The sequence below is a fragment of the Kogia breviceps genome, chromosome 1 (assembly GCF_026419965.1).
Source record: "Kogia breviceps isolate mKogBre1 chromosome 1, mKogBre1 haplotype 1, whole genome shotgun sequence".
In the NCBI taxonomy this organism is placed as follows: domain Eukaryota; kingdom Metazoa; phylum Chordata; class Mammalia; order Artiodactyla; family Physeteridae; genus Kogia; species Kogia breviceps.
This window is the reverse complement of record NC_081310.1, coordinates 103,741,721-103,756,775: the sequence shown is the minus strand read 5'-3', so window position 1 is coordinate 103,756,775 and position 15,055 is coordinate 103,741,721. Positions and strand designations below refer to the sequence as shown.

The 15,055-nt window shown below is 36.7% G+C and overlaps 1 protein-coding gene across 1 annotated transcript in view; it reads left to right on the top strand.

The window, feature by feature from the left end:
• The window catches only part of DPYD (dihydropyrimidine dehydrogenase), an 817,352-nt gene that overhangs the window by 538,596 nt on the left and 263,701 nt on the right, over nt 1–15,055 (top strand). Inside the window, exon 16 of the mRNA XM_059043609.2 lies at nt 5,471–5,554. Within this exon, the coding sequence (XP_058899592.1) occupies nt 5,471–5,554 (84 nt within the window). The remainder of the gene's footprint in view (nt 1–5,470; nt 5,555–15,055) is intronic.

The window sequence follows — 15,055 nt, the reverse complement described above, 5'->3', positions numbered from 1 at the left end:
AGTGACAAAAGCTTGGGTGGCAATTAAGGCCATCAGATCTGAGGAGACATATAAATTAGGTGTGGCTCAATAAGCATTGCTACCATCCTAATCTAAGTTTATCTCAGGATGCCCCACTAATCTCTCCCTCAATCAATCCACAGTCTTTCCACTACCTTTCTTAAGACGCAAAGCTCCTGACTTGACCTACATGGTATGGTACCTTACCACTTCCCCAGTATCACCTTGGGTTTGTTCTTTACATTCCAGTCCCCGATGGCCTTCTTTCACTCCTCCAATACATTTATACCTCAGAGCCTTTGCTGTTCCCCTGGCCTGGAATGGTCCCTCTTCCTCCACTCTGAGCTCCCTGACTAGTAGGTGAACCCCCTGTCCGACTCCTTCTAAGATCCTATCCTCGGAAACTGGTTTACCATAAAGCTAATGAAGATTAAGTTTCAGAGCTCTGACTTGTACAAGGTACTTCCAAGTGCCTGTACTAATTTTCTGTTTGTCATTTTAAAATTATTTTTCATTTTTAAAGAAGTTTCCCCAAATTGTACAAACTTCAGCTCTGCCAAATCTGGGTCTATCTTTGCTTGTACCTTTTTTCTGCAGAATTTAATAAAATGGTGATTAACAGTGGTGTCATCAGCCCTGTAACCTATCTTCCTTATGACAAAGCAAACTCTGGGGGCGGGGTAGAGACCCCCATCTGGTTCACTGTTTAATTCCCATTTCCAAACATATGGCTTTGCCAGCCAGCGGATAGTCCTCAGATATTTGTCGAGTGAAGCAAAATAGAGGCACAGAGCTGGCATACTGGCATGTGACGAACAGAAAGGAAGCAATTATACAATAAATGGGAAGAGTGCACTTTATTGGGCACCAATGAACTTGAGGAGATTAAGATCCAAAGCTGAAGATTTTAAGTCAGGGACTTGATGAGGGATTGCCAAGGGTCTGACTGTAACTGGTAGGATGAGGCAAGGAAGGCCCAGCTGAGAGGCATAGATGTCAAAACCAGGTGGCCACACTGTGTCCCCAGTTTTGGATAGTTGAGACTAGTTGGCACTGTTGCTACATAGAAAGTTGGCAGTGGACCTCGCGTATTCTTTTAACAGAAGAAATTAAGAGAGAATCCAAAAAGTGTAGCTTCATGCCTCTCCACCCTGCTTGGGCTCTGATGTCCTTTGCCTGTTGCCCTGATCCATGGAAGATTTCCCTTCCCACTAGGGCTCTGATGCACTACACCAAGCCACCCTCCACATGTCTGTCCTTCTCACTGTGCTCAGGTTCTGATATCCCACAGTGGACCCTCATGGCTCTTCCTTAGATCTTACTAGTCACCTACCTGGCTCTGCCCCAACCAATGACTTTAGAACTACATTGATCGGGAAGGAAGGGAGAGGTAAGGAAAGGAGAAGGGAAAGAGCTGTGCACCCGATTTTGCTGTATATATTGTACAAGGGTTTGTGGTTTTGCTTCCCTGGTTTCTCTGAGAGTTTTTATTAAATGATTCAGAAAATTTTAGAAATCACACTACTACCACCACTCTGAGAATTCCTTAGAATAATTTTCTTTTTTCCCCCTGAAGTATGGATAGCTACTCTAAATTTTTTTCAGATCAAAGCTGAGGAAAGGCAAGTTGGAAATTCTAATTGGATGGATGGATGGATGGATGGACTGAGAGACAGGTCGATAGATAGCAATTGTTAACACTCACGTAGTATTTAGTGTAGTCCAGGCGCTTTTCTAAGTCATTCACTTTGATTAAATTTATTTATACCTTAGAAAAGCAACCTTACGAGTTACTTTCATTGTTTTCCACCTTTTAGAAGTGAGGAAACTGAGGCCAAAAGTTGTTAAATAATATGCCCAAACTCACACAGCTAGTATGTGGTAAAAGTGGGATTCAAACCCGTGAACTCTGGCTCCATAGTCCACACTATTAACATATCATTCTACTTCATGCCGATAGATGGGTGATAGATAATATATGAAATTAGAAACAGCAAATTTTCTGTCACTGCCTTCACTAGATTACTTTATTGTGTAATCATTTAGGTGAGGCAGAATAAACTCTGGGCCAAGTGACTAAACTAAAAAGCTTGTGAATAACAGGAGTAAGAATGCATGCCCAGTTTCAGTTAATTTAACATTCATGCTAATTCAGCAATTAAGGCTTTTTGAATGCATATAGTTGCTTGGAAATAGAATTAACTACCCTTTAAGGTGGTGTACATCCTATGACAGAAATATTCAAGCAGAGGCCAATTGAATATTCCCCATCTCTTGGTGTTACCTTGAGCAGGATTATCTGTTTTTGAAGCCTACATGCTCATTTCAAAGGTCTTTCCAGGTGTGTTTGGTGGGTCAGTGTTTGTATACGTGTATAACACTGGGAACATTTTTAACAATTAAACACTGAACAGACTTTAAATTGGATAAGTGGTTTTACAAGATTTTAATATTTATTTAACGTTTAGAAGCTTTAAGGATGTCGAGTTGTAATGTTTTGTTAACACACTGAAACAACTCCAGCCATGGAATAAGTGATTTCTAATCAGTTATGATAGTGACTAAGAATATAGGCTCCGGACTTAGAATGCTTGAGTTCAAGACCCTGCTCTCATTTACAAGCTATAGAACAATAAGTGAGTCACTTGAACTCTTTGTACTTTGGTTTTATCACTTGCAAAATGGGGATAATGGTATATCCCATTACAAAGAGCCTAGTAAAATGTCTGACATATTGTAAGTACTCAGTAAATGTTAGTTATTATTGTCTACTATGATAGCTAATTGTAAACTTGCACTTACAATTTAGGAAATGTGTATAATGTAAATATGTATACAAATGGTACCTAAAACTTATTGCAAAATGTTGTTGAATTGATTTACTATTAATTGCTGCAATTCAACTAGCAGTCTAAAAGAAATAAAGAAGTCTAAAAGAAGTATTTGAAATAACTAAGAAATAATAAGAAAAGCACAATATTGTATATAATTACAATGTACAATGTTTTAATTAAGCTAGAAATTCCCACACGACATGGTTTTGAGATAGGTCATATTATCTCCGGTTTACACTTAAACAGATGGAGGCAAAGAAAGTTAACTGACTTGCCCAGATTCCTTAGCAGCTCTAGGATTAGGGCTCAAGAGTTTAGCAGGTTGTGCTTTGTCCAAGCTTACCACCAAACCAACAGGAAAAAATGTAGCCTGATTCATGGTAATTTTCAAATAACATGAAGCATTTTAAAATTGAATTAAAGAAGCAAAAACCATAATAAAACCATGTTAGAAAATAGGCTGAATGAGCAAATGAATTTTCACAAATGTACAGAAGAAAAAGCAGACTCACTAATGAATAAAGGTGGGTAGGAAGTCAACCAAGAAAGAACTAACTAGAATTTTTAGGTTTGTTGAGGTCCTATTTAAAATTCATGAGACAGGAAAAAATAGGCTAAAATCTTGATCGATTAGGAAGAAAAGAGAGACTTGAAGAAACTCTGTTGGCCTAAAGAAAGGTTTGGTACACCTAGAAAATAATGAACTTTTTTTTAAGTCTTTGTTTGATGCTATAGACATGTTTTAACATTATGGGAACTGATTCAAGCTTCTGGTTTACCTTACTTAAAAGGAAATCGTGGCATTGGAAGAGTTCCAGAAGTTATGTAAAAGAATTGTTTAGTTTATCCTCCATTCCTCAAATTAAAAAGTGTTCTATTTGTTCTTAGAGTTTTTACAGAAGACTTCTCAAAAATTCTGTGTTTCTCCAATTATTATAAGAATGCTTAGCGTGAAATATTTTTTTCATTTTTGTTAGGACCCATTTGTATACTAATGAATTAATGAGTTATATAAGAAAGATGCCATTTAATTATTAAAGTAAGACAAAATTATCTGTACTTTATGTTTCTTAGCATGGACTTTTAAGAAATACAGTAAAATTGATTATCAGTTAAAAAACATGAGAGAAATAGGAGAGAGAGATTAAGAGGTACAGACTTCTAATTACAAAATAAATGAGTCATGGGTATGAAATGTACAGCATGATATAGTCAGTAGTAGTGTAATATCTTTATATGGTGGCAGATGGTGACTAGACTTAACCATGGTGATCATTTTGTAATATATAGAAATGTATAGAAATATTGAATCACTATGTTGTGCACTAGGAATTAACACAGTGTTGTAGGTCAATTATACTTCAAAAATAAACAAACAAACTCATAGAAAAAGAGATCAGATTTATGGTTATCAGAGTCAGGGTGTGTTGGGTGAAGGCAGTCAAAAGGCATAAACTTCTGGTTATAAGATATACAAGTACTAGTGATGTAACATACAACTTGACTAATATAATTATCACTGCTGTACATCATATGTAAAGTTGTTAAGAGAGTAAACCCTAAAAGAGTTCTCATCACAAGGGCTTTTTCTCTTTTTCTTTTATTTGGTATCTATATGAGATAATGGATGTTCTCTACACTTCTTGTGGTAATCATTTCGTTATGCATGTGAGTCAGATCATTATGCTGCACACCTTAAACTTATATAGTGCTATATGTCCGTTATATCTCAATGAAACTGGAAGAAAAAATGAAAAATATAAAGAGCAAAACCAAGAAGAAAAAAGCAGCCCGATGCATGTGTTATATGTATGCTTTACTTTTTTGTATACATAGAAAAAGTAGAAAGTTACACATTAAATTATTAATATTGATTACTTTAGAGGTAGGAAATTGAAGGAGAGAAGAGAAAGACTATTTATATTTTTCTATACTTTGGTTTAATTTGAACTGTTACCAAAATTTTATTTTACTTTTAAATTTTTTTAAAGCAACATAGAACATAATGAATGGTGTTCCAGTTTGGGGAATTAACATGCTTGAATGCTCTGAAGCATATGAAAGCAGTATTAAAGAATAATAAAAGTTAATTGATAAAAGAGGAACATTTAAAATTTTACTCAAATTCATTCCAGCTAGCCTACTACATTTTCCTTTGCACTGCTACCTCCAGTACCAATTATCCAGAATTAGTAAGATTTGTTTCTATGAAAATAGAAGCTGTGTAGGGCAGAATCAATGTGCTGTCAAACAGACCTGAGTTAAAATCTCTGCTGTGGCATTTGATAACCAGGTTTGTCATTTAATTCCCTTGAGCTTCAGTCTCCTCATCTGTAAAATTGGTACCCTAATAATCCAAGGGTTATGAGTGTCAGAGGTAACAAATATAACTCACATAGTGCAGTGAGTGTCATCTTATAAGCACTCAATAAATATTTGCTGTTGTTATTATTATTGCTGCCATACACCCTCTCATTTGAGAGAGTCAGAATATACCTCACAAGGTAGCCATGGTGCAGAAAGCAGAGTAGTTAAAACTTGGCATATGTGACCTATGTTGAGTTATCAATGGTGAAACCTATCGGTACACGAATAAAGCTTTGCCTTTACTTTTATTTTCCTTCCACATCTTAAAGGCTTCTGGAGCAGATGCCCTGGAGTTAAATTTATCGTGTCCACATGGCATGGGAGAAAGAGGAATGGGCCTGGCTTGCGGGCAGGTAAGGACATCAACAGCTGCCATTATGTATGTCTGTGTGACAGAACAGGCCCTGTACAGATAGTTACTATACCTTAGGCAGGAAGATGGGAGGATCAGATGAGTGGCTTGAGACTTCCAGGTCTGCATTGTTTAAATATTTAGTGCTTAAAAAGTGGAAAATGAGAGAAGTTGAAATTACAGCAACTGTTTAGGTTTATTGAGGAAAATATCATATTATGTGCTTGATGGGAGGTAATATCATAACAAATAGTTTTTAAAAGCGCTGAAGCAGAATTAGCTGATTTCAAATGCAATGTTCTTTATTCATTCCTGATGCTGATCCAGTTTCCCTGGAGCAATATACTGTACAAAATGCATTGTTCGTAGTGATTTTGTAGTAAATGGGGCACAGCACAAATTGCATTTTACATTTTTTAGCATATGATCATTATTCCCTAACTGTGTTTTGGGAGTTGCAAAAAGACTTTGATGCTATTTTTATTTTTGGATACAATAAATGGAAACTTCATGCTAAAATACTTTCAAAAACCTAATGAATAAAATGTGGAAATATATGTTAATATGTAGAAAATATTGCATCTTTGTGTAATTAGATACAGTGTTATATGTTAAGGAACATTGCAAAAGCTTAATGCGAAAAAGGTGAGTATTTTGCATCTAATTCGCTTTTAAGCCCAGAGGGAAATGATGTGAATTAAATAATACAAAATGTTGTAATTTATGACAAATTTCCTAGTCCTAGAAAGTTTAGTTTTATTTCCACATCTGACACAGGGCCTTGTACATAGTAGGTGCTCAATTCTTCAATTCTTTTTTTTTCAAGTCATAGAATTATTTGAATTAAACTCAGAGGCCAGAGGCCCTTAACTTGAGCAGAAATTTCTGCTTATTCAAATGAACATAGGTTGCTCTTTTCATATTAGCATTCAGGGAGGATTTTAAAGTACCTTGTAAATATTTAATTAACATTCAGAATAGATTTGTGACTTGGGAAGAAACCATTCTTTTATGGCAGCAGGAAAGGATGGCCTAGTCAAATGTTGTTCAAGTACATTCTCTATTCCACTCACAACAGATTATCCAGAAGTGGGGTAATAGAACGAGCCTCAGAATTACCTGTAGAGGAAAAATACCGTTATATTAAATCATAACTTTTATAAGTCATATGATTAGGCAACAGTCAGTATGTCAAGATGTGTAACTTCGTTAAAATGAGGAAGGTTCCTAAAAGGACACCTGCAGCAGGGCCTGAGGGAGTCGAGTTTCTCTCTTTACCCCTTTCCCAGTGTCTGAAACTTAGAACCAAAATATCTTTTAGTTACATGGATTAAAATAGCTATGGAAAATTTAAATCTATTGACTAATTTTTAAAAGAAAGATGTATTTTAATATATATTCCTTGCCACAAATATGACAATTATTTTGAAAATGTTGCCCAGCTTTGAGTTTATTTTTTAGAGTAGACTTTTGCTCTGGGAACACCTCTAAACTTACCCAGCTGTTAAGTGTCTTAGGTGTATCCTCTCCAGAAAGTTATTTAGCCACACAAATTTTCTCACAGCCTTTGGCAGAATGAAGATGCAAGTACTAAAATTTTTCAGTCAGTTATCATTAAGATTTCTAAAACTCATGGAAAACATATGTTCCAAAAACCGTTATCTTAGGCTGAAGGAAACTTAGAATCATTTTCATTTCACTTGTTAGTTATAATCTCTAAAACTATAACCAATTCTTCCTATTAGCCAAGTTTAGAAATTTTCTTTTGAATTATATCCTCAAATTATATAATAGGAAAATAAAGCTAATTTAATCATTTTGCTCCAACATAATTTAAATGATTACTCTGCCTCGGGACACGTGAATGTTCAATATTTTAAACAGCAGGAAGGAAGAATATTAGTGCATTGAAAAAAAAAAACTTTACTATAACTCTGAATTTTTAGAGTGGGCCCCAAAACATCTGGGGCTTATTCATCTTTTCTTTTATTTCCTTTTTTTCCTTTCTCTGCCTCCTGTTCCCACTGGCTCTTCTTCCCTCCTTAAGGTTCACAGTTTTAAACACTTGCAAGTTGGTGGGATGGGGAATTTGTACTCAGTGTAGGGGGACTGAGGAGCCGTTCCAGTTCATTTTTCCCATCACAGTGTGATCCTGAATCCCATCTGCTGAAAGTTCCCTTTGTGCCAAGCACAGACCTGTGTGTATCGCCAGAGCCTGATAAATGTTTGCTTCATGAATGAAACAAACTGACCTTAATTCCATGGCTAGAATATTTATCCATTGGAAACACTCTCTTGTACTGTCCACATTTCTGGTGTTTCTAGAAACAATAGTGATTTTAGCTCCTTAAGATGAGGTAAGGTATCATAATACAGTACATTTTCTTCTCTAAACATCTGTTTTATTCTCCATTATCTCAAATATTTTCTTGCAGATACCAAATAAGTGAAAAATACTGCTTTTGTACCTAAGTGCTTTTAAATTAGCTGTATATATTTAAACATACACATATATATTTAAACTCTTTATGTTTCCATAAGTGACTAAAAATTGTGAAATATATAAATAGAAAAGGCTCTAATCTTTACAGCACAGAGACATCATATATATTTATGGAATTTATAGAAATAAATAATATCTCAAACCGACCTTGGGAATTTGAATTGTATATTCCCTGCATGGTGAAACTTCATATAAAATCTTAAACACTTAGCATGACACTTTCTAAGTGTTTACAGGCAGTCTCATTCTTTCTTCTTTCCATCAACCATCTGTGTCACCTTGATCAAGCCATTTACTCTCCTAAAGCATCAGTTTCCATCTCTATAACATGGAATTTGAACTAGATGATCTCTAAATCCCCTCCAGCTTTAATGTTCTTTAAATGCGAACATTACAGGCAGCAGGCTAACATGTTATTTTTTAATCTACCCATAAAGAGCATTGGTAAAATAAGAACAACTAAAGAAATAAATGCATATCGTGTTGTTCTTTTTAAAAAACATGAACATTTTCCCTGGCCTGCATAAAAGTCAACGTTTTACTTATTGCTCAAGTGAAGGTGAAAATGTGCTCTAGCTTGGCTTGTGTGCACTCCAAAGAGTCAGAGTTATTTTACAGCATGAAAATTTTCTGTCTTCTTCCTTCTCCTCATAACAATCCTCTGAAGTAGGATGAGGTTTTATCCCATTTACCAAATTTAAAAATAAGAAACAAAAAAACCTGAGCTTCCATGTTTCCCAGGTCACAAAGCTGGTCAGTGGCCCCTGGGGCCTGAGCTTTAATTAGCATATAAGCCTGAATATAGGAAAGGCACGGAGAACAGTTCCTAATAAATCAGTACTTGAATATTAGCATAAATATTATTATTATTAATTAAAAATTAAGTGCAGGACTAAGTCAGCTCTAAAGTCACAGACAAACCTGAACCTACTATTTAGGTGTTCTGTCTCTTGGGAATACAGAAGCTTCTCTGATGTCTTGACATTCAAATTTAAAGTTGTCTACATGCAATCTGTGTAAACCAGTTTCCTGTGGCAGCATATTACTTTATAAAGGTACTTGAACTACAATAAATTCTATAAAGTCCAGATGAAATGGCACCTCTCTGAGGTCTTCTTTTCTGAAATGCTAAGTGTTCATAGGGCATTAAGTGAATATCCCTCTTTTGTCCTTTTAGAATTATAGTGAATATTTTTACTTCCACCCTGTACAACTTCCAAACCTAGATTCACACAGAAGCTGAATAGACCTTGAGTAGCTTTCTACTGTTGTTGTGGTTGTTTTGTTTTTGAAATTATTACCAACATTTTAAAAACAGGTGGCTGGACAAAAAAATTCTACTTCTTAGGTCTCTTGAAATAAGGAAGATATGGCCACACTTGGCCTGCACTGCCATGCAGCAATGAGGAACTAGAGCTTAATTTTAGGCTCCTTTAACAATGTATCTGGTACATGTAAACAGCAGCAAACATTTAACCAAGGATAAGTGCTCATTCGCAACATGGATTTGATCAGTATGTGCCTGTCTGGTTCAACCTTTAAGTATTGAAATCAAGCCTTTCCCAGCATTTTTGCTAATCCTCTGAGTTCCTGACATTGAAGATTCTCTAGGCTGCCTTCCTCAGCCAGCAGTGCCTTTAATTCTTAGACCCTCCATCAGCTACCAAAAGAAAAATAGTTGGGGGAGGGGGGGCGTGGGGTATGGGATAAGTTGCCTTGTCTTCCTACCTTCCTATTTTATCTTCCACATAGCAAAAAAGGAGAGCAAGAGGAAACATGCTCCACAGGACTTTAAAATACTGGTTACATAATCCCCATGATTTTTTGTCCTTGCCATCAGAAAGCATACATTTTTAAAGTCTTTTCTTGAGTTACTTTTCACACCAGCTGTTTCCTTCTTTGCCTTGAGTCAATGATGTGGCACAGACTCTCAGAACTGAGAGGAACCTTGAAGATTTCCCAGTTCAGCCTCCTTATTTAGAGGACAGGAATTGGGGACTGGGAAGTGATCTAAATAACCTTAGCCTAAGGTAACCAACTAACAAGGCTCAGAGCCTGTGATGCCCTTGTCATTGACCCCCATCCGGTGTTCTGTCTAGTATTTTCTACTTTGTCATTTGGGTGTAACCACATCTCTAGTCAACTGAATAAGTCAGTCAGTTGCCCTGGAAACTTCTTACTCTGTACCTTTTTGAAAACTATTATTCCCTCCGCCTGGAATTCATATCTTTTCAACTGAAATTATTCAAATAAAAATCACCTGTCTAATTCTATTTCAGATGACATCTAATTCATTAATTGGGTATGTTTTATCAATCAAACAAATTTTCCATGAGAAAGGAAAAATAATATTTTATATATGAACAGGTTAAAGATAGAAACTAGGTACATACTCTCATTTCAGTCTATGGTGACCTAGAGATTGAATCACTGTCAATGAATTTGGATTTCTTTACCTAACGGTTCTAAGAGGCTACAGAGATGTTATTTATCTGGCCCTTGGAGGATTCTCATTGTTCAGTGTTTTGGATGCCATGGTTTGACCTTCATTGTGGGTGTGATTGCTAAATAGTGCACAACTAGCTTGGTAACAATTCCTTTGGATGGAAAATTCCAAAATGATAGTATGTAATTGGAGAGAAGACGACTCTAGCTTTACAGGCAAAGCAGAGTCCTGACTAAAGATGGCGGTGCCACCATCATCACCTGCTATGTCTTTCTATCTCACAGCCCCCTCAATTTATTTACATACATTCTCTGCATAGAATTTCCGAACACTGGATTAGTCAGTGAAGACAGTCTTAACATTAATTTTCTCATCAGAAAATATATATACAGTCCTGCTTTTCATGATGATTTAGCTAAGCAAAACAAACTAGTTTAAAAGTGGTAAATCTTGGGCTTCCCTGGTGGCACAGTGGTTGAGAGTCCGCCTGCTGATGCAGGGGACACAGGTTCGTGCCCCGGTCTGGGAAGATCCCACGTGCCGCGGAGCAGCTGGGCCCATGAGCCATGGCCGCTGAGCCTGCGTGTCCAGAGCCTGTGCTCTGCAACGGGAGAGGCCACAACAGTGAGAGGCCCGCATACCGCAAAAAAAAAAAAAGTGGTAGATCTTAAGTAATTGTTGAATTATATTAAGATCACCTAAAGCAACACTTTGATATTTCCCTCATGATCTGTTCTGTGTCCATATTTAATTTACATAAACTCTATATTTTTATTTAAAAAAGAGAGAAAGGGTTTGCTTCTGCCAAAACATGCCAACATTTTTCATAAAACACAGATTACTGCTCTTGCCCTTGCCAGACAGCAGATGTCTGTCACCAGGAAGAGAATCCAAAACTAAGTGTGAGGACCACATTGTCCCAGAGGTGCTGGCACTTCCCTTAGGAAATAAAACCTTTTTCCAGCGGCTGGGCTAACAGACCCTCTATCTCATATGCAATACAAGGTCTAGGGAACAATGACCACAGCCCTGCCTCAATCTGGTCCCCATTGAATGTCTACGGAGGGGACAGTATAAAGATACCTCTTTTAAAGCCAAAACAGCTGACAAGTGATAGCACTTCCTATATTTCCCAGAGGAGTGAAGTGCAGGAACTCAAGAGTATGAGAAATCTTAAAGGTTAGAGAAAGAAATGTGGGAGCCTCACCAGTGGTAAAATACAACAAACTCAAGTCACAGTGACCTGACATCTCTTGGGGGAATCTAAGGTGAGGCTTACTGCTGAGTTAAATGTTCTTTTTGATATTGGTTAGGTATGTGCCCACGAGACCTCCTCTGTTTAAGGTTCTTGATTCTTCTCATCCCTTCTGACTCTAGCCCCCCTAAGAAACATGGGTGTCAAAGTGTTGCTTTGTCCTGAATGTGGTGTTTAACTTTGCTCTAATCAACGTGGACGAATGTAAGTTCGGGCTAGGAGGTTGTTCTTGAGGTCTATGAGCTGACTGGCTAAACGTGGACTAGGCTAAGTTAGCCTCAGTGGGTTGAGCCCCTGAGACGTCACAGGTTTGGAAATCACTGCACTGTAAAATAACCTCATTCCTGGAAGACAGACAAGAAATGGGTGCATGGTATAAGCTTCTGCAAAAGCGACTGAAATCTGATATTACCCAAATACATTTTACTATCCTGCCTTCTTTTATTTTTCCTTTTGGCGGTATAATTTTGGAAGTGCTTTAAAATAAATTATCAACTTGGTTATGAGAAAGAGTATCTCTGATTAAAAAGAAATATTTGCTTTATACTATATTATATTGCATAATTTTTTATTTGATTTTAATTCCCAGACGTTCGCATAGACATGGGTGCTTGGATAAGTAGGCAACTACAGGAGATCTGTAAGAGGCATTTACAGAACTGCCAATATTTTGCCTTAAGCTGGTTCTCTATGAGTTTTTCAATTTTAGTTATTAATGTTGGTTAATGATATAAAAATGATCCCTTTCTTTTAAAAATAATAAATCTTTAGTAGAAAGCAACACCCTTTAAATCTAACTGAGTTACTAGTTCTAGATCAGGAAGTGTCATTGTTTTATCTAGAATAAAAATCATGGTTCTGTCAGTTAAAAAACTATATATATATATATATATATATATATATATATATATATATATATACACACACATATATATATATTTAGTACAAATAGGTGGACCACTCAGTGAATGGTTTCAGGAAAAACATCTAAATATGTATTTTCAAACTTAATGTGGTTTTTACTACACTCATCATGTTATATTCCTGAAATAAAGCAGCAATAGCATTTCAAATTGTTTTAAAATCACTCTCAAGTGATCACATCACAGTGAATTTGAGAGTTTTCTGTATGTCTGTTGACTATAGCACAAAGATGAACCAAAAATATGTTTGACCTAAAGAGAGAAATGTGGGAATGAGGTGGGGAGAGGCTATGGTCTTAGTCTGTGATATCATGCAGTTTGTATACCATGATGTCACACCAGAATAAATAGGTATCAGCAGTGCAGAACAGAAGCAAAGTTGGAAACCAAAATTACTAAGATAGAAATATTGGCAATGGAATGGCGGGTCCAGTCATGGGATCCAACTAGCCTAAAATATTTGAAAGAACTGGCAAATAGGACTTGAGTCCTGCGTTAAAAGGGACAAAAGACCCAGGAGTAAAAGGACACTGCATTTTGGGCTAAAAAGCAAGATTGGACCAGAAAACTAATAAGAACTCAGGAGCTAACAGACTCGGAGGCAGCAGAGTTCAAGATAGGGCAAGAGAGAGCATAATGAATAAGGCAAATCAAGGGAAGGCGTAAGAGGCATTACATTTAAGAAGACCGTAAAATTAAGGCAACTTCTACTTCAGAGAGCAAGTTTTTACACATTTCTTGCTGGGGTAGAAGTAATCTTTTAAAGTACAATCAGTTTAAGACTTCCAGCTGGGAGTAGGTGAGCAATTTTAGGAAGGAGGCACATGGGTTTATTTGACTATAGAAGAAAATATTGCCTCTCCCCCCCCAGAAAAGTAAGTCAAAGAAAGTAGATTTATCAAACTCACAGCATTTTACAGCCTAGGAGTACTGATTCAGAATTGAAATTTCTGTGGCTTTTGTTACCATCGTCCAGCAGTCACATTCCCAGGGAACTATTACATCCCCCATCCCATGAAACACATGAGGAGGTCCTTAATGGGGAATCACGGATTTTACACAAACATGAAGCCTGTGTTGACGTTGATTACATTGCAGAAATCTTAATGACAGTCATGTTTGGAGCTAACATTGTTTTTGTTCTTTCAAAAAAAAGTCAATTTATCAAGTAGCAATATGATTAATTAATACATTCTCTAAAAAAAAAGTTTTGTTTAAAGAGATACCAATTTAAAGCATGACTGTCAATTTTAGCCACTTTGAGATGTCTTAAATATCTTTGGTTCTTTCCTCATATTACTTGCTATTTATTTTTTCTAGAATTGATAAGTTGGGTGTTTACTTTTCCCTCCCTATCTTTTGTTCCTGGGTGTATTCAGCTTTAAAAGTCCTCATAGATCAAAGGTAACTGCAAATTCAGTTACGTTTAATGTATGTTCATCACTCATCAAAAAAGAGAATGCAGGGGCTTCCCTGGTGGCGCAGTGGTTGAGAATCCGCCTGCTGATGCAGGGGACACGGGTTCGTGCCCTGGTCCGGGAAGATCCCACATGCCGCGGAGCAACTAAGCCCGTGAGCCATGGCCACTGAGCCTGCGCGTCCGGAGCCTGTGCTCTGCAACGGAAAAAAAGAATGCAGATTTTTTCTCTTATTTGTAAAATGTCTAGTCCTCTATCAAATGAGATTTCTGTTGCCAGTTTTCCATTGCCAACATTTTTCTTTTCTTGACTACGCAAGAAGTCGTATGGCAACATAGTAGGCATTACATTCCTGTTTTTTCTATAACTATGTTTTGCCTAATATGGGAGAACTTGGTATATGAAGGAACAGTTAGCTCCCTTCACTTGTAGTGTCTGTTCTCTATTCCTCTTTCCTGCGTTCACTCTTGATTCTCCTTCTATGTTCTATCACCTAGGTCTCAAACTTTTAGAGACTAGACTTTTTATCTAGGAGAAATAGATTCTAGAGACCCTATTTTGCACTCCCCAAATCATCACATATTTCTCTACTTTCATTCATTCAACAAATATTTAGAGTATCTACCATGTACCAAGAATTGTGTCAAAATCTAAGAATATAATGATGAGCAAAATTAGACATGTTCTCTGTCCTCATGTAGCTTTCCATTTAGTAAAGTTGAGAGATATTGGATGAATAACCCCACAAACAAGTATGACTGGCATAGTAACCATGAAGCAGTGGTCCAGGATACTTGAAGAGCATGTAGTATGAAGTTTCTGGGCTACTCTGAATGGTCAAGGAAGGATAACTTAAGGAAGTGATATTTGATCTGATAACTGAAATATTTAGCGGATTTTTAACTAAGTGAAATGATTGGGGTGGGTTAGAGCATTCCAGGCAGTGGAAACAACATG